The 26,219-nt window shown below is 44.9% G+C and overlaps 1 protein-coding gene across 3 annotated transcripts in view; it reads right to left on the bottom strand.

The window, feature by feature from the left end:
* LOC140202958 (uncharacterized) overlaps positions 1–25,400 on the bottom strand; it is a 228,661-nt gene extending 203,261 nt beyond the window's left edge. For all 3 annotated transcript variants that reach the window (XM_072268599.1, XM_072268600.1, XM_072268601.1), the window contains exons 1-6: positions 25,332–25,400; positions 9,853–10,005; positions 8,726–8,870; positions 5,971–6,129; positions 5,314–5,438; positions 85–375 (exon numbers count right to left, since the gene is read on the bottom strand). In XM_072268599.1, the coding sequence (XP_072124700.1) occupies positions 85–375; positions 5,314–5,438; positions 5,971–6,129; positions 8,726–8,870; positions 9,853–10,005; positions 25,332–25,397 (939 nt within the window). In that variant the 5' untranslated portion in view covers positions 25,398–25,400. The remainder of the gene's footprint in view (positions 1–84; positions 376–5,313; positions 5,439–5,970; positions 6,130–8,725; positions 8,871–9,852; positions 10,006–25,331) is intronic.
* Positions 25,401–26,219: the final 819 nt, after the last annotated feature.

Genomic DNA, 26,219 nt, shown 5'->3' with positions numbered 1-26,219 from the left:
ATGCTAAAGGGCCTGTTTTTCCACTGTATGACTATTAATTTGTAGCAGACATTCAACTAAGTATTTTGATAAGTGTATACTTACCTTGGTCTCTATTTCATTAATTCTATTATAGTCCACATTCCGGCAACCTTTTTTTGCTCTTTCAGGCTTGAGTTTCTCCAGCTGATGATTTGATGTCACTGATTTGCCACCAGTGTGCCTTGTCACAGCTCCCTTCTTATTCAGAGGCTGAGCAGAAAATTTAGCTGGTTTTCTCATTCTCCATTTTTTCCTTGAATTTTTAACATATTTGGGCCTGTCCATAAAAGGGGGTTGCTTGTGACCCAACATTTTCTGTACAAGATACTCAGCATTTTCTACTCGAATGCCAACCTGTACATAAATAGGCAGAGAAAAAATGAGATGAATACTATTAATGACACAAAAGTAATGCCACATTTAAATCTTGTAAATAAATATCATTCCAAAATGTACAACATCATTAGCAAGGCCAGTGGCTGGAATCAATATGGATGAAAATACAGAGCTAGAGATTCCCAACTATTAAAATCACACTTGCAATCGAAGTTTGTGAATGACATTACCTGCTTCAAAGTTGGTATTATTCTATAATTCCTAAACAAGCTTGTATCCGAATTAATTGACTTTAAATGCCATAGACTTCACGTCCCCAAACACAATGCTTCATATATTAAGAATCTGGCTCTTTGGGTTAGACTTACCTATTGAGTTTGATCCTGACTAGGAGATTTAACCATCCATAAAGCGTTCACTTTAGGAAAAATCCGAAGGAAAGCTCCTGAATAGCAGAGCTTATGCAAAATTTAAAGATTTAAATAATTTCATACTTGCAGATGATGGTTGATTCAATTAGCCCAGGTGTTTGCCAGCACCTACTGCTCCAAGTTGAATACTGTAGTTGGCCCTGGAATTTTGACTGTAGAGTTTAACTTCAGAGATCAGTTTAAAGCAGAGAGATGCAGGAAAAGACAGAACGACTGGTAGACAATAGCAGTCTGTATTTGAGCTAGCCCTCAAAAGGTTTCATCTCATGCCATGCTCCTAGTTGCTCAAATACTGTTCACGTTGTCTGGTGGTCTACAAGAACAGCAGCAATGGAAACTAACCAAATCTGCTTTCTGTTAGAGCAGAGTATGGGTTGGAGTGCTGGTGGGGTGGAGATTGGTTTCTACCAAAGGAGGTGTAAGGCACTCCTTCCCTCTGCTAGCCTGCAAGTCTCCCTTGGGCAAGGGGTAGTACCTGCTTAACCAACACCACCCCTCTCCTGCGCCCCCCCCCCCACTGATCAGGGTCAGGTGAAGCTATGGGAGCAGGTGGTAAATGATCATTTGAGCAGCTGGTGCATGTCACAAGACCTGGTTATGCGACCACTGAGGCCAGGCAGACTATTTCTGAAGGTTATTGATAATGGCTGGGGTCACCTGTCTTCTAAAGACACTGCCAGAAGCTGGCAATGGCAAACCATGTCTGTAGAAAAATTTGCCAAGAACAATCATGGTCAAAGACCACGATCGCCCATGTCTTAAGACACGGTGCATAATGATGACAATGATGGGATAGACTCTAGCTGCCACAGGCTCCACCCACTCCTGCACAAACATCACACAGGGGCAACAAACTCTGCCACTGAGCTTGAGTTGGGTTTAATAGAGAGACATCTATATTTAATAAAGCAACATTGATTAAAGTTATCTACATCATGCTTTAAGTACCTTTCTCTTGGCAACTGTGGTATATTACCATGGAGATACAATACTGAATGAGATTACCAGGTTAAGAGTCAAGCCACAAGTACACCTGGTGAAATTTTGCAACACGTTTGTAGTTGACAACCAGCTGAACATCATCAGGCTAAATATTCGTTAAAACTGCCACATCCATTCTTTGTGGCTCTACCTAATCATGAGAAATTAGATAAAATTGGTCTTGAGCACATTAGACAGTCTTTAAATGTAGTCTGTACTGCAAATTGACCAATGACAGGGATGGATGTGAACACCTAAGTTTCTTGCAACACTCATTGCCTATGGTTTTACCAGCCATGTACGTATGAATATATTTTCAGATTACTTTGCAGTGGAGGGAACAACCTTTTTCAAAGGTCTCCATTGCAAATCAATGCTCCCTCAAAGACCACAGGCAAGTAAGATATTCTCTTAGAGCATTGGCAAGTGCACATTCAGATTAAGTTTCATTTACTACATGTGCATTGAAACAAATGTGTTGTTTGTGGTAACAACCAGCAGCAAGTGTCACCACATGTTCTAGTGTCAACACAGCATGTCCACAATGTACCGCAGGACAACACAAGCAGCAGCAAGAACAAAAGAAAACAAAGCAACAGCAGCAAAACAAGGCTCTTTACCAACTTCCCTCACACATACACACACGGGCCTCCAACCCCAAGACAGGCCACCTCTAGACTTTGGCCCTGGACTCGTAGACATTGGGCCTCTACCTCCAGTCCCTGGCCTGGACACACAAACATCAGGTTTCTGGCATCTAGACAAGCCAACTCAAGGTTTTAACCTTTGGGCCTGTACCTCCAGACACACCGAGCTCCGGACTTTAACCTTCGGCTTTGACCTCTGACCTGGGGATATGCACTCCAGGACTCACCAATCACAGATTTGACCTTTAGGCCTCAACCCTTGTACTCAGCAGTCAGAAGTTTGACCTGAGGCCTTGACCCCTGTATTCACCAATCAAGGGCCTGAACTTTGCGCCTCGACCTCTGGATCTGTACGGGGAAGGGGTTTACTCCTGTAACCGGGGAAGGGGGTTACTCCCTTCATGACTCCTGCCCTTACAGACCTCCAACCCAGGACTCTCAATGCCTGCAGACTTGGTGTCTGAGATCGCTAGTTCAGTGAACCCTCTGGGTTCACGTCATTGAAGTCAATGGGAATAAATATCTGTACTGCCTAGAATCATGAGAAGAATGGTTAGTAACCATTCTTATAACTCTCAGCTTTAATCACCACCCAAAATTAATTTTGATTCTTCCAAATTTTCTATGAACTTTTCAGGAAACTGTAATCACCTCCTGTCATGCACACTTTTAGCATCATAAATTCCAAATGCCTACATTTACAAAGGAAGTTTGTCACTTTGGAATTACCAGAAGTAGATTGTGACATTTACTTTGTTTCCTAGTTGTCTACTCTGCAGTAAATGTCTGCATTCCAACCAAATCTACTTCTAACTTTCCAAATGCTAGAATATTTGCCATTTGAATATCGTAGCAGAACCACCAGTGAATTTTTAGAAGTACAGACTTCATTTAACCCCTGGACTTGGAACCTGTGTAATAAAAAGGCTAACTAAACATTTGTGGATGAAGGCACCTTACTCCAATCTGTAGTTTCTGATTGCAGCAGTAATAACAACCTCACTAAAATAAATGGGTATCTGTTAGAGTTACAACCAGAAAACTGAAGAACGCATGCTTTGGTGCACCAGGGAATATTTCAGAATGGAGGCGCTACAACAGAATCTGTAGCTCTTAGATAAACTCCCATTGCTTTCAGATGAGAGAAAATTGTAAAAAGTAATTAATATTTTCACTCATTACTGTATTGTTTTGCTTTAAGGTGGTAACTTACATTTGAATAAGGATCCAAAGCTTATCCAACAAGGTAAATGATTACAAGTGGATACAAATGTCTTTCATCTTCAAACCATGGTATAACTCTACTTTGGTTAGTGAGAGAGCATTATAATGAAGGCAGTGATGTGATAGCCAGCAAATAGGAACAGGGATGAATTAAAGCAAAATAACCTGCATCTTAAAATTGACATGATTATTCAACCCTTGCCCAACTCATTTCTTTAAATCAATGCTTTGACTTTTCAGTTAATCCAAACTCAACAATTGCTGGGGAGCAGATTTCCATCATCACTTCTGCAAAGGAATATATTTTTGATGTCAATACCAAGTACCTAACTCTGATATTCACGGGTTACCTCTTCGTCCCTGTCTCCTTCACCACAGAAAATATCCTCTGTATCTAACACACTACCTCAACATAGCTCAATCTGATCACATTTTTATCTTCTGTATTTAAATCTGTCCTCACAGTTTGATCGTTCTGGCCTCAATATCATTCTGGTGGGTCTCTCCTGGCTTGCATAAAAAATCCAATTTATCTTTCTTGAAAAATGCTGCAGAGATCTAATTACAATTTGGTTTCACTCACTCAAAGGATGTGGGAATTGTTGGCAAGGGTACCATATCTTGTCATCACTAATTGCCCTTGAAAAACTGGTGGTAGGCCACCTTCTTGAACTGCAGCAATTCTGCTTGTGAATGAACTTCAACAATGCATTTGGGCAGGGAGTTCTAGGATTTATACTTAGCGATGGTAAAGGACTGGCAATATATTTCCAAGAGGAGGCGCTGCTCCCACGCACTGCCATCCTTGCCTTTCCTAGTTGTAGATATTGCCGGTTTGGTAGATGCTGTTGCGGTAGCCTGACAGAGCAATTGTACTGCATTTGGATTGGCTATATGGTGAAGGGGGTCCCTGTTTAGGGAGACTGACAGAATCCCAACCAAGCTGGCTGTTCTGTTTTGAATAGTGCTGTATGCGTTGACAGCATTCCATCACAGCCCCGACCTTTGCCTCATACTTGGACATCAGTCTCTGACCTGCTCTGGTAATACCATGAACACCAAGAGAGAGGTTCAGATTCTCTCTTCTTGGAGATGGTCATTGTTGGTTTTTTGTGGTATGAGAGTTACTTTGGCAATAATCTACACATACCTAAATGTAGTCCCCATTTTGTTGCACACTGGCATGGCCTCTTCCATTTGCTAAGGAAATGTGAATGGAATTGGATATTGTGAAGTTATCAGACAACAGCGCCACTTGTGACATAAAAGTCATTAATGAAGCAGCTGAAGATGGTTGGTCCTTGGACACTGTGCTACAATGATGACTCCAACAATCTCAATTATCTGTGAGGTATGATTCCAACCTCTGGAATATGTTCCTGTTGATGCCTGGTGACCTTAGTGGGATCTAACCAGAGTATTCAACACGGAATACAACACAACTTTCACTTCTTTACACTCTGGTCAAATTGATTTGAATTCATTTCATTGTTTTTTTTTAAATAATTGCTTGTGCCCATGTACTGCCCCTAGTACATTTTGCATTTGGATTTCTGAATCACACTCTTCACAGTTCTGACATTCTTGCCATTTAGAGAATGTCTCCCCCTCCCTCTCTCTCCCTCATGATTAATTAGGAAAAACATTATGCCCTTTGATCAAAGGAAACTTGCCTCCAGGAGATTGACAGCATGGCCCATTGCAAACACGGTGAGATTTGCCATTATTGAACGAGGCAAAAAGGACTTTGGAGAGAAAACAAGAGCAGCTTCTGCATTTGTCCCAACAGAAAATGATTCTGTAACAAATGAAGTGCAACAGTAAAGGTTTCATTAGTAAACAAACACTTTTTTTTCCTCAATAGCCATTGCACAATGTCTTAAATTCTAGGAATTATAACAACATGTAGACTGTGCATCTGGAGTATTGGCAAATACTTTTTACATTACAAAGGGTTCTTTTAGAATGTTTCTTCCACTGGGATTATTGTGTCCAAAACCAATCTTTTGACTTGGAAACATATATTCAAGCTACAATATACAAGTCCAACTTAACAGCTAATTCTTAAAATTATTACACCTTGTTTTCAAACATTTGCCAAATATAAAAGAATAAGCTGCATTTACTTATAATTCTAAAACTACCCAAAGCAACCTTTTAAAACACTGACTGGCAAGCATGATCACTAATTTTGCTCTTCATTTGTCTGCTGTACAAAATGCTGCCACAGTCTTGGTGGGCTCTACAAGTGGGGATGTTACTTGAGTTAGTCAACAGATGTCCCCTTTAAAGTAATTGGCATACATAGATCGAACACATTGCCGTTATACCTGACAGAAAAGTGGCATCCATATACGATGAATATTTCCAGTGTTCTAGGTCAAAGTCTTTGCTGATGATATAATTGGGAAGAGATTCCCTCAGCTGCTGTTTGAGGGGGTTATTTGTTTCCATGATCTGAGATAAATGGGTCCACACAAACGAGCCCACTGAGAAAATAGATTTAATTGGTTAAAGAATGATCCACATGCACCACAGTGTACAAACATGCCACTGCTCAAATACATGATCCATTTACAGCAAGTTTATTGCAGGAATGCTTCCTCCACCTCTATCCCTGATCGTCTGGATAAAACAGCAAAAATATTTCAAACAATTTTTCTCATTAAATTAAGAATGGTCACTTTAGTGACAACAAAAGAAAATCATCATTAAAAGTAATTAGTGGAGATCATATTACTCTCTATTCTAATTTCAGAAATAATTTGAAGACAGTATACAGAATCTTGGATGATTTTTTGCTGGATAAGTGGAAATGAAATGTACTAATTATATGATTTCCTTATCTGTGTTTCACCTGATTGCATCATTCACTGGCTTTGTCCCACACACTCTCAGTGAACAGCAGGTAAGAGGAGGTAAAATAAACCTTACATTCATCCACTCTTCTACCATCCTAATCTGGCTAATATTAACTTTCAACTACATGGCAAATGTAACCAGGCCAAGGCCACCAGGCGTCCTGTTAAAATGGCAGCTCAGGCTTTGCTAACACTCTCCGGGTCTGCTGTCTGAACAATTTTTCTCAACTGCATGGTTTAAGACTACACTGTTTAATTGCTTTTAAAATGCTACATCAGGTGGAGCTATGGGGTTACTGGGCTGGCTGAACCTATTTTGATAATCTTAGCCTGGAAGGAAAATTGGGCCTCCTTTATCCCCGTAATTCTTCCAACTCTAAATTCCTGCTCCATCCTTCATAACGGGGACATACTTGGAGCTCTAACAGGGGAGTACTTGGCAGGACTCTCATATGATGAAAGACTGGATCAACTAGGCTTATACTCTCTGGAATTTAGAAGATTGAGGGGGGATCTGATTGAAACGTATAAAATTCTAAAGGGATTGGGCAGGCTAGATGCAGGAAGATTGTTCCCGATGTTGGGGAAGTCCAGAACAAGGGGTCACAGTTTGAGGATAAAGGGGAAGCCTTTTAGGACAGAGATGAGGAAAAACTTCCTCACACAGAGAGTGGTGAATCTGTGGAATTCTCTGCCACAGGAAACAGTTGAGGCCAGTTCATTGGCTATATTTAAGAGGGAGTTAGATGTGGCCCTTGTGGCTAAAGGGATCAGGGGGTATGGAGAGAAGGCTGGTACAGAGTTCTGAGTTGGATGATCAGCCATGATCGTACTGAATGGCGGTACAGAATCAAAGGGCCGAATGGCCTACTCCTGCACCTATTTTCTATGTTTCCAACAGACATGCTGGGAATGGCTCCTGGTGGGTAGGTTGAGTGAATGGGTGAAAACTTGGCAAATTAATGTGGGGTAGAGTGAGTTCATGCACTGTTAAGGCAGCTCCAATGACAAACTATGACTTAGAAAGAAAGAAACCATAGAACCTTGAATAGAGAGAGACTAAAATCACAGATGGTTAACAGACTGGTGCAGCATGCAGTTAGGAAGGTAAATTAGTCCTTTTAAAGGGGGCTTGAGCTTCAAAATCAGGAAGGGATATTAACATTGTACAAGCCTTGGTGAGGCCATACCTTGAGTATTATGTATAGATTTGGATCCCACGCATCAGTATATATTAACATGGGAAGAAGTACTGAAGAAATATATTAGACCACTTATTAGATTGAGATGGTTACCCTATCATGAGTGGCTCAATACTCGGAATCATCATTATTTGGTGTTTAACAGAATGGGTCATAGAATCATACAGTAGGGAATCCCGCCTTTTTGCCCAACTAGATGAGAGGTAGGATGTTACTGAAATACAAAAGATCCTAAGGGAGCATAACAGTGTAAATGATCCTCAGGGATCATTCCACTTATGGGTGAGTCTGAAAGGTAGCAGCATAGTTATATGGCATGAAAGCAGACATTTAAGACTAAGGCACATTGGCAATTCTGCTCACAGTAAATCTCCAGAACTTCCTTTTGAAGATGCCTGTGGCAGCTAGATCCCAGGAAACAGTTAAGGAGGAGGCAAATAATTTTTTGAAAAAAATCTGGGAACTGAGGACTAAGGTGACCTGGTCTTGAAGATGAGGCCTGGAACTGATCAACCATAAACATGTTGAATAGTAGCGCAGGCTTGAGGGACCAAATGGCCAAATCCTGCCTCAATCCTCTTATGCTCTTGTACGATCTCCTGTTGTTTTAAACTGCTGCTATTGCACACTGAGTGGCCAGTTATTTCTACAGAGGCCAGGAAGGGATCAGGTCTAGTGAATGGAAAATAACTGAGAGCCAAGATCTTTCCTGGATTAAGTACACCAACCTGCAACGTGTTAATCCACAGGCTAAATGTAAAATCAGGACTAATAAATTAGTAACGATGTCTTATCAAACCCTGGTCTGTTTTCTTAACAGAAACATCTTGTAACTTTTCCATTGTTACATGTTTAAATAAGTAGGTTTTAATACATTGCTTTTCATCCATTTGCTGTTAATACACTGTTTCAAACTTTGTGGCAGATTTTCAATAAGCTTGCCAATTAAATGACCCCATTAAGAAGTTTTGATTGCATCACTCATTGTCACAAGAAACTTCGAAGTGTGCCAAAATCCCAACCTTGAGTGGATTTTTCCTTCCGCAGAGTGAGGCCTACTATTTCGAACAGCTGATCGCTGGGGCATCTCATTAAGATGCAGTAAGCTGCAATTCGGAGCTCCACATCTTCATCCATTGTCTGATACAGTTGAACTAACACAGTGCGCTAAAAGCAACAAGAGCATCAGCAAGAATGAAGAACCAAGTCAGGCAGACAAAGCGAAAGGTCTGGTCACTTTAAATAAATTTTGCATTAGATTTTAAGTCATTATCCTGCATTTATTTAAAATTAAACAATGTTTAATCAGAACAGAAAAGATCCTCACTGTGGAACTGCAGCCAAATATTGCCAGCAATCTGCTAGAGAAAACCAGCATGTCAGCAGCAACACACATCAAAGTTGCTGGTGAATGCAGCAGGCCAGGCAGCATCTCTAGGAAGAGGTACAGTCGACGTTTCGGGCCAAGACCCTTCGTCAGGTCTAACTGAAAGAAGAGCTAGTAAGAGATTTGAAAGTGGGAGGGGGAGGAGGAGATCCGAAATGATAGAAGACAGAGAAATTCTCTCTCTCCTTTTTCTCCCTCTGACTATACCCCTTGCCCATCCTCTGGGCTTTCCCCCCTCCCCCTTTCCCTTCTCCCTGGGCCTCCTGTCCCATGATCCTCTCATATCCCTTTTGCCAATCACCTGTCCAGCTCTTGGGTCCATCCCTCCCCCTCTTGTCTTCTCCTATCATTTTGGATCTCTGCCTCCCCCTGCCACTTTCAAATCTCTTACTAACTCTTCCATCAGTTAGACCTGACGAAGGGTCTCGGCCCAAAACGTCAACTGTACCTCTTCCTAGAGATGCTGCCTGGTCTGCTGTGTTCACCAGCAGCTTCTATGTGTGTTGCTTGAAATTCCAGCATCTGCAGATTTCCTCATGTCAGCAGCATCAGTGGGGAGAAGGAACGGTCAACAGTGTGGATCTAAACTCATCAGTTTTGATGCAGGGTTTCAACTAAAATGATGACACTCCTTTACCCCCACCCCCTACAAATGCTGCTCAAGTCACTGAGTTTCCCACCAGCAGACTGACTACCCCAGATTCCTGCATCTGCAGTCTTGTGCCTCCATAGATAAGCAATCTGCTGTGAATATTATCTTACATCAGCTTCGCAGGGAATTCTCCGGAAAGCATAAATAGCAGCAAGTCGCACTTGCAGCAAATTAGTTTTCGACTGCACGCACTTATTCAGTGTCGGGATCAGAGCTCCAGCTGCAAGACCAGCATTTCCAATTGCTTTCAAGGACATCAGCACCTGGAGATTGAGTAAAGTCAATATTCAAACCATTACTGGCTCAAGTAAAAAATAAATATTAAACAGCAAATGCAGTTATACCAAAACAGAAAATAGTTCGTTTCCTTTCAGTAACAATACTTCTTGGGCTGAGTTTCTGTTTGGCAGACTCAATATACATCAGAAATTTGAATTCCCCAGAAATTATGATAGTGAGGGAGGTTGTAAACATAGAGTGGACGTCTGCTAGAAAGTGCAGTGGGCAGGTGCATCATGATAAACCTGGTGCTTTCCTTTTGTAGTGTGATGGTCAGCCCTTACCCTCACATAGTTAGCTTGACACTTGAAAGATCCTAGCAGCACTATTTAATGAGACAAACCATTTTTTACTGTCTAATCAGTTAGATACGAATGATTGTTGAACTGATTGTTTAAAGGTGTGGCGCTTTCTGCAAATGTTTCAAGTCTCCAAGCAGTGTTGGGGCAGGTGCTGGACAATGTCTAATTTATTTCAATTTTCTTCTACAAGCACGCATTACTGGAAATAATCTATTTATTCTCCCGACCCTATACAGAGTACTGCAGGGCTGGGAGGATAAACCAAGATCAAGGAAGTTCTTTCCACTCCTAGAAAAGGGAGGTAGAGGAGGAGGTTGAGTGCAGTGGAGTGGGGTAGGAGATATATCATGGTTTATCTGCCCAGTGTCTTCAAGGAACTATCCTCCTATCTGAATCTAAGAGAAGAACATAGTTTCTGCAGTCCAGTAACAATTTCCCCAGGAAAACAAAACTGTACCCTGCAGATGCAGAGTTTTGCTTGTCTAGTGAGTATCTCACCTTCAGACATTTTCCCTCTGTTACTCCTTCTCCCTCTTCATTTACAATTCTGCCCCTCTAGTTGCTTCTTTCGTTGGATCATGCGACTAATGAGGATTCAACATCTTTCCCCAACCTGCACCACCGCAAGAGTGATTCAATCTCTCTCCACCCTATCAGAGATATTTCTCTCGTTCCCTCCACCCCTCCCCATTCTTTCCAGCCCTTTAACTTTGTGATGAAATGATATTGAATGGAAACAAACCCTCCTCTCCGTCCACAGATTGTGCCAGACCTGCTGAGTATTCCCAGTAATTATCCGCAGGGAAATCTGTGTGTTGTCACCACCCCGAGTACAACCAACAGAGCAGAACAAAGACTGTAGTGTCAAAGGCCGTCAAACTTGACAAACCTTTCTTAGTCATCCTTCTAAGCCAGGAGTTCCCAACCTTTTTTATGCCATGGACCAATGCCATTGAGCAAGGGGTCCATGGACCCTAGGATGGGAAGCCCTGTTCTAGGGATAGCTGGAAAATATGGAAGTTGTGCAAGAAAAGTTACATTCCAAGACAGACATGTTTCCTTCTGTGTCTGGAAATAGGCATGTGATGAGAAAACAATGCTTTGCTGGCATTGTACGTTTGCTCTCTGTGCAGGGGACCATTGACTACACACACACACACATACACACACTCACACACACGGCACTGCAGTGCCACAATATCAACTCCATCTGAGACTGGAAGTAAACACACTCCTTTAATGCATGCCCACAGATAACGAATATCCGACAACAGTCATCATTCTTTCATTCAGTGGCAGCCTGCAGCACCAGCTGCGTTTAAAGTGCTGGTGTTGAGCCAAGCGTGGCTATTCTGTAACAAGAGCTGTGACTCCGAGACACAATGCATAAAATCTGAGAAAAGCACATGAAAAAACAATGCCATGCCAGAACTGATAGAGCACAGACCATCGTTGTGCTGAAACAAGGCTGCTGCTGCCTGGCTTGCTCTGAATTAGCCCTGCAGTACATAAGCGGAGCAGATAGGCGATTCAGCCCTTAAAGACACTTCTGTCATTCAACAAGATCATGGTGAATTTTCCACCTTGTGCACGAAACATTTCATTGAACCCCTTAATACCTGAAGATCTATCAATTTCTACCTTGAATATACTCAATGACTCAACCATCAAGTAGATATGTCAGTGAATCATCAATATCTGGGTGAATAAATCTATTTATTATATTTATTGACATACAGCATAGAGTAGGTCCTTTGGGCCCTTCGAGATGCACCACCCAACAATTCCCACAGTTAAATCCTAGCCTAATCACAAGACAATTTACAATGACCGATTATCTTCCCACCGGTACGCCTTCGGACTGTACGAGGAGACCAGAGCGCCCAGAGAAAACCCACGTGGTCACAGGGAGGACGTCCAAACTCCTTACAGGCAGCAGCGGGAATTGAACCTAGGTCGCTGGTACCGTAAAGCTTCGTGCTAACCACTACGCTACCATGCCACCCCAATTCATTGCCATCAATGTCTCCAATGGCTGACCCTTATTTTAATACTCTGACTACTAGTTCAAGACGGGCCAACAAAAGTAAATAGTGGCTTCACATTTGGAGTCGTGGAGAGATAGAGCATGTAAATGTAAATGGGCCCTTTGGCCAATAAATAACCACCTAATTACACTAATCCTACAATAATCCCAGTTCTTGAATCTCCCCACATCCTCAAGTCTCTCCCAAATTTACCACTTACCTTTATGCTTGGAACAATTTACAGAGAGGACAATTTACCTACAGTATGGACATCTTTGGAATGTGTGACATTCTCCCTGTGACAATGTTGGTTTCAGAATCAGGTTTAATATCACTGGCATATGTCGTGAAACCTGTTAACTTAACAGCAGCAGTACAATGCAATACATGATAATATAGAAAAATATAAATAAGTAAATGAATTGAAGTATATATACGAATACTAAATAGTTGGATTAAAAACAGTGCAAGACAGATAATAAAAAAAGTGAGGTTGTGTTCATGGGTTTAATGTCCATTTAGGAATCAGATGGCAGAGGGGAAGAAGCTGCTCCTGAATTGCTGAGTGTGTGCCTTCAGGCTTCTGTACTTCCTTCCTGATGGTAACAGTGAGAAGAGGGCATGACCTGGGTGATGGGGGTCGTTAATAATAACCTATCTGAGGCACTGCTCCTTGAAGATGCCTTTGATACTATGGAGGTTAGTACCCTACATGAAGCTGACAACTTTCTGTAGCTTCTTTCAGTCTTGTGCAGTAGCAGCTCCCCCATCCCCACCATACCAGACAGCGATGCAGCCTGTCAGAGTCCTCTCCACAGTACTTCTGTAGAAGTTTGAGTGTCTTAGGTCTGGGATCCCCAACCTTTTTTGCACCACGGACCGGTTTAATATTGACGATATTCTTGCAGATAGGCCGACGGTGGGGGGCGGGGGGGGGGGGATGTTCAAGTTCAACAGTGCATGACAGGGAATGAGGAGAGGTGCAGCTGACTCATATTGTTTCATATCGCCAAATCATATCGTTTCCTCGTATGGCTGGGGACTACTGTTTTAGGTGACAAACCAAATCTCTTCATACTCCTAATGAAATACAGCTGCCTTCTTGCCTTCTTTATAGCTGCATCAATAGGTTGGGATCAGGTTAGCTCCTCAGAGATCTTGATACCCAGGAACTTGAAATTGCTCATTTTCTCCACTTTATGTGAACTGGTTTCCTCCGGGTGCTCTGGTTTCCTCCCACAGTCCAAAGACATATGTGTTAGAAAGGGTTGGTAAGTTGTGGGCATGGAATGTTGGTGCAGGGGTATGGTGACACCTGCAGAATGCCCCTAACAAATCCTTAAACTGCGTTGACACAAAATGACGCGCTTCACTGTATGTTTTGATATACCGTACACATGACAAATAAAGCTGATCTTTAACCTAAGATGGTAAGATGATCTGTCAGAACTCTATTTCCCTTAAGAACTTCTTATATTTCAATTAAATCACTTCTTATTTTTCTTAATGTAATAGTCCCTCCATAACTGAACAATATGCGTATGCCTTGACATCACTGCAAAAATAAAAGCTACCCAAAGTAAGCATTTTGAGGCACTCTTGTCAGCAGTTGTCCCAGAAACAATGCACTTTTTTTTTAATGAGGTTCAGACTACTTTTAAGCATTACAGGTCTGTCTTGGCAGATGCAAGCCACTCCTGGCTATGATGCAACAGCTGATGTAATCAACCAATCAACAGGGAGGCTGGCCAGCCAATGAGTTCACTAAAGTGAGCTGGGTGGGAAGAGTTATGTTGCCTGTATTCCAGTTCAACAGCAGGATAATGGAACATTGTAGCGGCGTGCTACACACAGCGCTAGAATAACCACACGGAGTCGGTGAGTTAGAGCTGCGATGAAAGAGATTTATTCAGACTTCGCGGCCTGCTTTAAAGCCTTCCCGTTCCCGCCCTCCCTGGGTGGGACTGCTGTGGGGAATGCATATTCCCAGACCCTTTCCGCACGCAGGATTTTCCCCCTGCTGGTGAAGATGGCCTGGCGCCCGTTTTGGGGCCGGCCCTCTGCCTGCGCGCGCTGTTGTGAGCCGGTTCGTGTGTGCCAGAAAGTGGGTCGCCACATAACCACCCCCCCACAGAACCGGCGATACCTCTCCCAATGTCCACAGTCTGGATCGGCCTCTGTTTGGGAGGTCTGCCCCTGCGCCGCGGAGCCTGAGCCTGGACCGGCTGCGCCAAGTCCACATGGGCCGGTTTGAGTCGGTCCACCGTGAAAACCTCCTCTCTCCCCCCAATGTCTAGCACGAACGTGGACCCGTTGTTCCTGATCACCTTAAACGGCCCCTCGTAGGGCCACTGTAGCGGTGCCCAGTGTCCGCCCCGTCGTACAAAAAGAAACTTACAGTTCTGCAGGTCTTTGGGTACGCAGGTCGGGCTCTGTCCGTGCTGTGAAGTGGGTATGGGGGCCAGGTTACCAAGCCTCTCACGTAGTCTGTCCAGGACTGCTGCAGGTTCTTCCTCTTGCCCCCTTGGGGCTGGTATGAACTCTCCTGGGACAACTAGGGGCGCGCCGTACACCAACTCGGCCGACAAGGTGTGTAGATCCTCCTTGGGCGCCGTGCGGATTCCGAGCAGGACCCAGGGAAGCTCGTCCACCCAGTTAGGCCCCTCCAGGCGGGCCATGAGAGCCGATTTCAGGTGATGGTGGAAGCCCTCCACTAGTCCGTTCGACTGTGGGTGGTAGGCAGTTGTGTGGTGTAGCTGTGTTCCTAAAAGGTTGGCCATTGCCGACCACAGGCTGGAGGTGAACTGGGCACCCCTGTCGGAGGTAATGTGGGCCGGTACCCCGAAGCGGGCTACCCAGGTTGCGATCAGTGCTCGGGCGCAGGATTCGGAGGTGGTGTCGGTGAGCGGGACTGCCTCTGGCCATCTGGTGAACCGGTCTATCATAGTTAGGAGGTACTGCGCTCCTCGCGACACTGGCAGGGGCCCCACGATACCCACATGGATGTGGTCGAACCTCCGGCAGGTGGGTTCGAACCGCTGCGGCGGAGTCTTGGTGTGCCGCTGCACCTTGGCCGTTTGGCACTGCATGCACGTTTTGGCCCATTCACTGACCTGTTTACGAAGTCCATGTCACACGAACCTGTTGGCGACCAGCCGGACGGTTGTCCTGATGGAGGGGTGCGCTAAGTTGTGAATGGACTCGAAAATCTGCCAGCGCCAGGCTGCTGGGACGACGGGGCGGGGTTGGCCGGTAGCGATGTCACATAGTAGGGTCCTCTCACCTGGGCCTACGGGGAGGTCTTGAAGCTGTAAACCGGAGACTGCAGTCCTGTAACTGGGGATCTCAGTGTCTGCCTGCTGTGCCTCTGCCAGCGCTGCATAGTCCACCCCCTGGGACAGGGCCTGTATGGTACGTCTGGATAGTGCATCTGCCACAACGTTGTCCTTTCCAGAGACATGCCGGATGTCCGTCGTGTACTCGGAGATGTAGGACAGATGTCGCTGCTGGCAGGACGACCAGGGGTCGGACACCTTAGTGAATGCAAAGGTAAGCGGTTTGTGGTCTGTGAACACGGTGAAGGGCCTACCTTCTAAGAAGTACCTGAAATGCCGGATTGCCAGGTATAGTGCCAATAGCTCCCGGTCGAAAGCACTGTATTTGAGTTAGGGTGGTTGTAGGTGTTTGCTGAAGAATGCCAGGAGTTGCCAGCGACCCTCGATGAGTTGTTCCAGCACTCCACCGACCGCTGTGTTGGATGCGTCCACCATGAGGGCAGTAGGAACGTCCGTTCTGGGGTGCACTAGCATCGCGGGGTTTGCTAAGGCTTCTTTGGTTTTAACAAAAGCGGTTGCGGCTTCTTCGTCCCAGGTAATGTCCTTGCCCTTACCTGACATCAGGGTGAACAGGGGGCGCATGGTTCGGGCTGCTGAGGGGAGGAAACGGTGGTAAAAATTCACCATAACGAATTCCTGCAAGCCTTTGATTGTGTTGGGTCGGGGGAAGTGGCGGACCGCGTCTACCTTGGCGGGCAGCGGGGTTGCCCCGTCTTTAGTAATCCTGTGGCCCAGGAAGTCGATGGTGTCGAGTCCGAACTGGCATTTGGCTGGATTGATTGTAAGGCCGAATTCGCTCAGGCGGGAGTAGAGCTGGCGGAGGTGGGACAGATGCTCTTGCCGACTACTGCTGGCTATGAGGATGTCGTCCAAATAGATGAATGCAAAGTCCAGGTCGCATCCCACCGCGTCCATTAGCCGCTGGAGAGTCTGTGCGGCATTCTTTAGACCGAACGGCATTCTGAGGAATTCGAAAAGTCCGAACGGGGTGATAAGTGCTGTTTTGGGGATGTCGTCCGGATGTACAGGGATTTGATTGTATCCCCAGACGAGGTCTACCTTGGAAAAGATCCTTGCGCCGTGTAGGTTTGCTGCGAAGTCTTGAATGTGCGGCACAGGGTAGCGGTCTGGCGTTGTAGCCTCGTTCAGTCTGCGGTAGTCACCGCATGGTCTCCAGCCCCCCGTTGCCTTGGGCACCATGTGAAAGGGGGAGGCCCATGGGCTGTCGGACCGTCATATGATCCCTAATTCCTCCATCTTCTTGAACTCCTCCTTCCCCAGTCGGAGCTTGTCCGGGGGAAGCCTTCGAGCACGGGCGTGGAGGGGTGGTCCCTGGGTCGGGATGTGGTGCTGTACTCCGTGTCTGGGCATGGCTGCCGTGAACTGCGGTGTCAGTACTGATGGGAAATCCGCCAGGACCCTGGTGAATTCATCGTCGGACAGCGTGATGGAGTCCAGGTGTGGGGCTGGCAACTGTGCTTCACCCAGGGAGAACCTTTGAAAAGTCTTGGCGTGGACTAATCGCTTCCCTTGCAGGTCGACCAGCAGGCTGTGGGCTCGTAGAAAATCTGCCCCCAGGAGTGGTTGGGCCACGGCGGCCAATGTGAAGTCCCACGTGAACCGGCTGGAGCTGAACTGTAGCTGCACCGTGCGGGTGCCGTAGGTTCGTATTGTGCTGCCATTTGCGGCCCTCAGGGTGGGTCCCGGTTCTCTGTTGCGGGTGTCATAACTCATTGAAGGTAAGGCGCTGATCTCCGCTCCGGTGTCGACCAAAAAGCGGCGTCCCGACTGCTTGTCCCAGATGGCCAGCCGCCGTAGCCATCAGCGGCGGCTGGCCCTGGCATTTCCCGGGAATTTGCAGGGTGGTCTGCAGCGGCGGGCCTCTGTGCCCCACCGCTGGTGGTAGAAACACCATTGTTCGTTGGGTTCCTCACTCCCGTCGCCGGGTTTTGTAGGCTCTGCTGTCGGGCCTGGTCTGGTCTGTCGTTGGGCACGCGGCTTGGTGATCTGTGCGATGGATGCCCCTCTCTCTTTCCTGGCATTCCACAGCACATCTGCTCGGGCCGCCACCTCCCGGGGGTTGCTGAAATCTGCGTCGGACAGCAGCAGGCATATGTCCTCGGGCAGTTGCCCTAGGAACGCCTGCTCAAACATGAGGCAGGGTTTGTGTCCTTCAGCCAGGGCCAGCATCTCGTTCATTAATGCTGACGGCGGCCTGTCTCCCAAACCATCCAGGTGCATTAAGCGGCGCGCTCGTTCGCGCCGTGAGAGTCCGAAAGTCCTTATGAGCAGGGCTTTGAATGCTGTGTATTTGTCATCCTCCGGGGGAGACTGTATAAACTCAACTTGTGCAGCTGTCTCCTGGTCAAGTGAGCTCAGCATGTAGTAGTAGCGAGTGGACTCTGAGGTTATCTGCTGAATGTGGAATTGTGCTTCTGCTTGTTCGAACCATAATTGGGGTCGCAGCGTCCAGAAGCTTGGCAGTTTTAACGAAACTGCGTGAACAGATGCGGCGTCGGTCATCTCTGGTCCAAATATTGTTTGGGCCGTCGGGGTCACCAATTGTAGCGGTGTGCTACACACAGCGCTAGAATAACCACACGGAGTCGGTGAGTTAGAGTTGCGATGAAAGAGATTTATTCAAACTTCGCGGCCTGCTTTAAAGCCTTCCCGTTCCCACCCTCCCTGGGGCGGGGCTGCTGTGGGGAATGCATATTCCCAGACCCTTTCCGCACGCGGGATTTTCCCCCTGCTGGTGAAGATGGCCTGGCGCCCTTTTTGGGGCCGGCCCTCTGCCTGCACGTGCTGTTGTGAGCCGGTTCGTGTGTGCCAGAAAGTGGGTCGCCACAACACTGCAATTCCTGATCCCACTTTTAAAAGGCTATTTAACCCTGTTTATCTGTCTTATTTTATGTGACTTAAAACACTTTGGCCAAATTTGCTCTTAACTTTCTCTGCTGCATAATCACTTTATCGTCTATTTATCTTCATAAAATTATAATGTTTATTGGAGGAATTGAGTCTGAAGAAGCTATCTCAGTCTGCATTTTTAAAAAGGCTAGTCAAAGAACATTTGCTACACTAATTTAATTCCAAAAGCTTGGGAGAATAATTTTAGCCCATTAAACAGCTCAGCGTTGAAAGCATTCAGAGGGAAAAGGACAAGAAGCTATTATATAGGATATTCAAGTCAACCTCAGCAGAATGTTTACTTAAGATTGTTTTATTTAAGTCGGAAAATGCCTTCTTTTGGTTTCGCATTCTTCTACACATTCCAATATTTCTTATACGTATGATATTTGCTTGGCCCATGTGTACTTAGTAAGCATAAGCTTTTGCAAATTCTTTTTTTTAAATCTACAAAGCAGTTGGGCTTCTCAGGCCTCCTAAAACCAGGAGAAAAGAGGTGTATCCCAGAGTTAGTCCAATTCAATCTAAACCAATTGAGAACTGACCTGTGGAGCTGGTCTTTATGTAAGTGTTGGGATGAGAGAAATTACATGATGCACTCATAAATAGAACATATAACAGTACAGCACAGGAAAAGGCCATTCAGCCCATTATGATGTACCCAACCAGCTAAAAGCAAATCAAGAACACACAAACACCAACCCCTCCTCCCTACACCATGTCCATATCCCTCCATCTTCCTCACATTCATATTCCTATTCAAACGTCCCTTAAAAGCCCCTAATATATTTCCCTCTACCACCATACCAGGCAGTGCATTCCAGACATCCACTACGCTCTCAGTAAAAAATTTACCCCTCACATCCCCTTTCAAAGCACCCCCTCTTCACCTTCAAAGCATGCCCCTTGGTATTAGACATTCCAACCTTGGGAAACAGATACTCCTTGTCTACTCTATCTATGCCTCTCATAATCTTATAAACCTCTATCAGATCTCCCCTCAGCCTTCGCTACACCAGAGAAAACAACCCAAGTTTATCCAGCTTCTCACGATAGTAGATGTCCTCTAAACCAGGCAGCATCCTGGTAAACCTCTTCTGCACCATCTCCAAAGCCTCAATGTCCTTCCTATAGTGAGCCAACCAGAACTGTACACAATACTCCAGATGTGGCCTAACCAAAGTTTTATAAAGTTGCAACATAATCCCTAGACTTTTGAACTCAGTGCCTCAACTAATAAAAGCAAGTATTCCATAAGCCTTCTTAACCACCTTATTAACCTCTATAGCCACTTTCAAGGAGGTATGAACTTGAATCCCAAGATCTCTTTGCTCAGCAACACTGTTAAGGATCTTGCTCTTAACAGTGTACTGTCTCCTTGCATTTGCCCTACTGAGGTGCAACACCTCACATTTATCTGCTTTAAACTCCATCTACCCATATCTGCAATTGATCTATATCATGCAGTATTCTTTGTCAGTCTTCTCCACTATCCACAACTCCACCAACCTTGGTATCATCCGCAAATTTACTAACCCACCCATCTACATTTTCATCCAGGTCATTTATATACATCATAAGCAGCAGAGGTCCCAGCACATATCTATGTGGAACACCTCTAATTACAGAACTCCAACTCCAGTAAAACCCTGCACCACTGCCCTCTGTCTTCTATGCACAAGCCAGTTTTGGATCCAAATAGCCAATTTGTCGCGAACCCTATGCATCTTAATCTTTTGGATTAGCCTCCTATGAGGGATTCTGTCAAATACCTTACTAAAATCCATGTAGACCACATCTGCTGCCCTACCTTCATCAATCTCTCTTGTCACCTTGTCAAAAAACAGAGTCAAGTTGGTAAGATACAACCTGCCCTGCACAAAACCATGCTGGTTCACTCTCCAATGGGATCCCACCACCAAGCACATCTTTCCCATCCCTCCCCCACTTTCCGCTTTCCAAAGGGATCGCTCCCTACGCTACTCCCTTGTCCATTCGTCCCTCCCTATTGATCTCCCTCCTGGCGCTTATCCTTGCAAGTGGAGCAAGTGCTACACCTGCCCCTACACCTCCTCCCTCATTACCGTTCAGGGCCCCAAACAGTTCTTCCAGATGAGGCAACTCTTCACCTGTGAGTCTGTTGGGGTCATCTATTGTATCAGGTGCTCATGGTGCGGCCTCCTGTATATCGGTTATACCCGGCATAGATTGGGAGACTGCTTTGCTGAGCACCTACGCTCCATCCACCGGAAAAACCAGGATCTCCCACTGGCCGCTCATTTTAATTTCACTTCCCATTCCCATATGTCAATCCATGGCCTCCTGTACTGACACAATGAAGCCACACTCAGGCTGGAGGAGCAACATCTTATATTCCATCTGGGTAGCCTCCAACCTGATGTTATTAACATCGATTTCTCAAACTTCCTCTAATGACCCCCCCCCACCCTCCTTCACCATTTCCCATCCCCTTTTTCCCCTCTCATCTTACCTCCTTGCCTGACCATCGCCTCCCTGCAGTGCTCCACTCAATTTTCCTATTCCATGGCCTTCGGTTCTCTATCAGATTCCCCCCTCCTGCAGCCCTGTATCTCTTTCACCAATCAACTTCCCAGCTCTTTACTTCATTCCTCCCCCTTCAGGTTTTACCTATCACGTGTGTCGCTCCCTCCCCTCCCCCCACCTTCTAACTCTTTATCATCTTTTTTTTCTCCAGTCCTGCGGAATGGTTTCAGCCTGAAACATCGACTGCATTCTTTTCCATAGATGCTGCCTGACCTGCTGAGTTTCTCCAGCATTTTGTGTGCGTTGCCTGGCTCTCCCTAATTAGGCCAAGGGTTTCCAAATACTCATATCCTATCCCTAAGAATGTTCTCCAGCAATTTCCCTACCACTGACATGATACTCACCGGTATATAGTTCCCAGGATTTTCTCTTGTTACGTTCTTAAACAGAGGTACAACGTCAGCCACTCACCATTCGTCCAAGACTTCGCCTGTTGCTCGAGAGTTCATAAAGATACTGGTCAAGGCCCCAGCAATCTCATCCTTTGCTCCATCAATAATCTGGAGTAAATCACATCAGGCCCTGGGGACTTATCCACCTTAATACTCATTAGCAGGCCCAACACTTCCTCCTCCTTGACTTCTAAATGCCTGAATGTATGCTGTACACTCAACACTGATCTCCTGGTCCTCCATATCCTTTTCCTCGGTAAATACTGAAGCAAAGTACTCATTAATTACCTCACTCACATTCTCCACATTCAAGCAAAGGTTACTCCCTTTTTCCTTGAGTGGTCCCAACCTCTCACTAATTATCCTCTTGCTCTTGATGTATGTATAGAATGCCTCAGAATTCACTCTAATCCTACTTGCCAAGGACTTTTCATGGTCCCTCCTGACTTTCCTGATTTCCTTCTTTAGTTCTTTTCTGGATTCTTTACACTCTTCAAGTGCTTTGTTTGATCCTAACTTCCAAAGCTTTAAATACTTTTCCTTTTCTTCTTTTTGTAAATTCACCATCTCTCTGCACATCCAAGGTTCCCTTATCTTTCCTTCCCTGACCTTGCTTCTAACAGGAAGATATCTTTCCTGGGCTCTGAGCAACTGATCGTTAAACATTTTCACATGTCTGATGTGATCTTGCCAGAAGAAAGGTGTTCCAAATTAACCCTTCTTAGTTCTTGCCTAATGCCTTCATATTTTGCCCTACCCCAATTTAAAACTCTCCTACAATGACCTTACCTATCCTTATCTATAGCAATCCTGAAAGTTAAGGAGCTGAGGTCACCTTTCCCTAACTTCTCACCCACTGAAAGATCAGTCACCCAGCCAGGCTCATTACCCAACACCAGGTCCTCTTGTTGGACTGCCCACACATTGACTTAAGAAACCTTCCTGGATACACTTGACAAATTCTGCCCCATCGAAACCCCTTTCACTAAGGAGGTCCCAGTTCATATTAGGGAAGTTGAAATCCACCATGACAACAACCCTATTATTTTTATACATTTCCTTAATCTGATTACATATCTATTCCTCAATGACCCGGTGACTATTGTGGGGTCTGTAATACAACCCAATCACTGTGATTGCACAGTATATATTGTACAAAAATATTGAGTTATCGTGATTCTTTTGTTAGTAAGTACCAGTTTATCTGACAGCACCTGTTTATTATGGCACAGGAAGAGGAAATTTGGACATTGGGTCTAGACTGGTTTCCAGCAAATGAATCCCATCAGTTCTATTTACTTTCTCCTTATTTCCCTGTAGCCCCGCAATTTATTCTCTCTCATATGCCTAGCAACATGACCATCACGGGAGATTATACAAAAAAAAGTGATGCACTGGTATCTTACTAATATATTATCATTTACATATTAATTTTTTATTGTGCTTTACCTCTGATTGAAAGTATGTACTCTAGATTTATTGAATATTGCCAAGATTTTCTTTATCTCTTAAATAAATACCTCTTAAAATTTGTGCCCTTAATGTGAAAGTTAAGGGAAGTAGTTCATCATTGTATTCAAGACCATAAGACCATGAGATATAGGAGCTGAAGTAGGCCATTTGGCCCATTGAGTCTGCTCCGCCATTCAATCGTGGACTGATCCAATTCTTCCAGGCATCCCCACTCCCTTGCTTTCACCCCATACCCTTTGATGCCCTATCTCTGCCTTAAATACACCCAATAACGTGGCCTCTGCAGCTGCTTATGGCAACAAATTCCACAGATTTACCACCCTCTGACTAAAGTAATTTTTCCGCATCCCAGTTCTAAATGGACGTCCTTTAATCCTGAAATCCTACGCTCTTGTTCTAGAATCTCCTGCCATGGGAAATAACTTTGCCATATCTAATCTGTTCAGACCTTTTAACATTCCAAATGTTTCGATGAGATCCCCCCCCCTCATTCTTCTGAACGCCAGGGAATACAACCCAAGAGCTGCCAGACGTTCCTCATACGGTAACCCTTTCATTCCTGGAATCATTCTTGTGAATCTTCTCTGAACCCTCTCCAATGTTAGTATATCCTTTCTAAAATAAGGAGCCCAAAACTGCACACAATACTCTAAGTGTGGTCTCACGAGTGCCTTATAGAGCCTCCACATCACATCCCTCCCCATCTAAGTAATAGAATAAGAAGAATGCCCTTAACTCCTGGTGGAGTCATTGGATCGTTGTCATAACAAGCTTTTTACACTGATCTTTTTGGTGTTTGCTCATCATGTGGCGTTTCTGTAGCATTCTCCAGTTATTTTTTTACGAAGTCGAGTTGCTAGCTCGATGCTCAACCCAGCACGGATGGAAAGTGTGCTAGGGGAGCCAGCTGGATTCGACCATTTGCTTTGGAGTCCAGCGCTGATGCCACTACGCCACCAGCCAGCCATCTAAATAATAGTCTGCACATTTATTTCTTCCACCAAAGTGCATGACTATACACTTTCCAACCTTGTATTTCATTTGCCACTTCTTTGCTCCTTCCCCTAAACTATCCAAATCTCTCTGTAGACTCTCTGTTTCCTCAACACTACCCACTCCTACACCTATCTTTGTGTCACTGGCAAATTTAGCCACAAATCCATTAATCCCATAGTCCAAATCATTGACATACATCATAAAAAGCAGCGGTCCCAACATCAACCCCTGTGGAACTCCACTGGTAACTGGCAGCCAGCTAGAATAGGATCCCTTTATTCCCACTCTCTGTTTTCTGCCGACCAGCCAATGCTCCGCCCACGCTAGTAACTTCCCTGTAATTCCATGGGATCTTATCTTGCTAAGCAGCCTCATGTGCAGCATCTTGTCAAAGGCCTTCTGAAAATCCAAGTACACCACATCTACTGCATTCTCCTTTGTCAATCCTGCTTGTAATTTCCTCAAAGAATTGCAGTAGGTTTGTCAGGCAGGATTTTCCTTTCAGGAAACCATGCTGGCTTTGGCCTATCTTGTCATGTGCCTCCAGGTATTCTGTAATCTCATCCCTAACAATCAATTCCAACAACTTCCTAACCACTGATGTCAGGCTAACAGGTCTATAGTCTCCTTTCTGCTGCCTCCCACCCTTCTTAAATAACAGAGGAACATTTGCAATTTTCCAGTCATCTGGTACAATACCAGAATCTATTGACTCTTGAAAGATCATCGTTAATGCCTTCTCATTCTCTCCAGCTAATTCCTTCAGAACCCGAGGGTGGATTCCATCAGGTCCAGGAGATTTATCCACCCTCAGACCATTAAGCTTCCTGAGCACCTTCTCAGTCGTAATTTTCACAGCACAGACTTCACTTCCCTGACACTCCTGAATGTCTGGTTTACTGCAGATGCCTTTCACTGTGAAGACTGATGCAAAATATGCATTTAGTTCCTCTGCCATCTCTGCATCGCTCATTACAATATCTTCAGCGTCATCTTTCATTTCACCAATGCCGTTCATCAGATTCTATTCTGTACACACGCTCTTCAAATCCAAGCATATATGGAGCATTAATGGGTGAAGATTGCACAAGGTAACATATGAATACCTCCCTTAGACTGTTGAATGCAACATATTCCTTCCTATAATAAAAACAGAAAATACCGGAAACACTCAAAAGCAGCATATGTGGAAAGAGAGATAGAGTTAACATTTCAGGTCAAAGACCCTTTGTCAGATCCCTTGTTGGAGTGTTTCCAGAATTTTCTATTGTATTTTCAGATTTGCAGCAGTTTTGATTTTATATTCCTACCTTTTCCTTTTTGTCAGACTCCCGTGCTTTACAGTTTCCTTGGACATAACCTTCCAGAATCTTCATGAACTCCTGTACCTCCGGTACTTCTTGACATCTTCTGTTCTTTGAACAAAAGTTATGAAGCAGTGACGAAGTTCCAAGAAAGGTCTGCCTACTTGCATCTGGTGATTCCATCAGAGCCTGCAAATGAAAGTCCGTCAGATTCACACTTATGCACTTCACAGGAACTGAAGACTGATGATCACACATTCAATACTCATTCCTAATCTTCTTCCATGCTGGCCAAAAGAAACATGCACTTCCGTGTTACTCAATCAATAATGCTCAACTCAGCTCAGTAATGTATACCTGTGATTAGTTTGCTCCATCAGATCACGCAAGCTAATTTTTCTAGTTCTGCATACTTGACGCTTTGTTCTGACTGTATTTTTTGAGTGCATGATGCTGCTGAGGCTAACTAAACATGGGTGAAATAAAGGCTAGACATCACCACTGGAGAACATAACCATGGAACGATGGTACGTTATTGCGATGTTCCAAAATATCTTACTTTAACCTAAGAAAGTTGGTTACTCTTATTTCGTTCACATATTTATTGAGCTACACCATGGAATAGGCCCTCCTGGCCCTTCGAGCCATGCCAGCCAGCAATCCCCCAGTTACAATTACCAATTAGCCCACCAACTGCTATGTTTTTGGACTGTGGGGGGAAACCAGAGCACCCAGAGGAAACCTATTCAGTTATGGGGAGAACATACAAACTCCTTAGAGGCAGCAGCATGAACTGAACCCGGGTCTCTGGTACCGTAAATTGTTGTGCTAACCACTATGCTACCGTGCCACCCCTCATCTTGTCACCTACACAAATACCTTCAGTACTTGGCT

This window comes from Mobula birostris, chromosome 9, assembly GCF_030028105.1.
Source record: "Mobula birostris isolate sMobBir1 chromosome 9, sMobBir1.hap1, whole genome shotgun sequence".
NCBI lineage: Eukaryota > Metazoa > Chordata > Chondrichthyes > Myliobatiformes > Myliobatidae > Mobula > Mobula birostris.
Note: the sequence above shows the minus strand (reverse complement) of the source record. Positions and strands in the feature narration are given on the sequence as shown.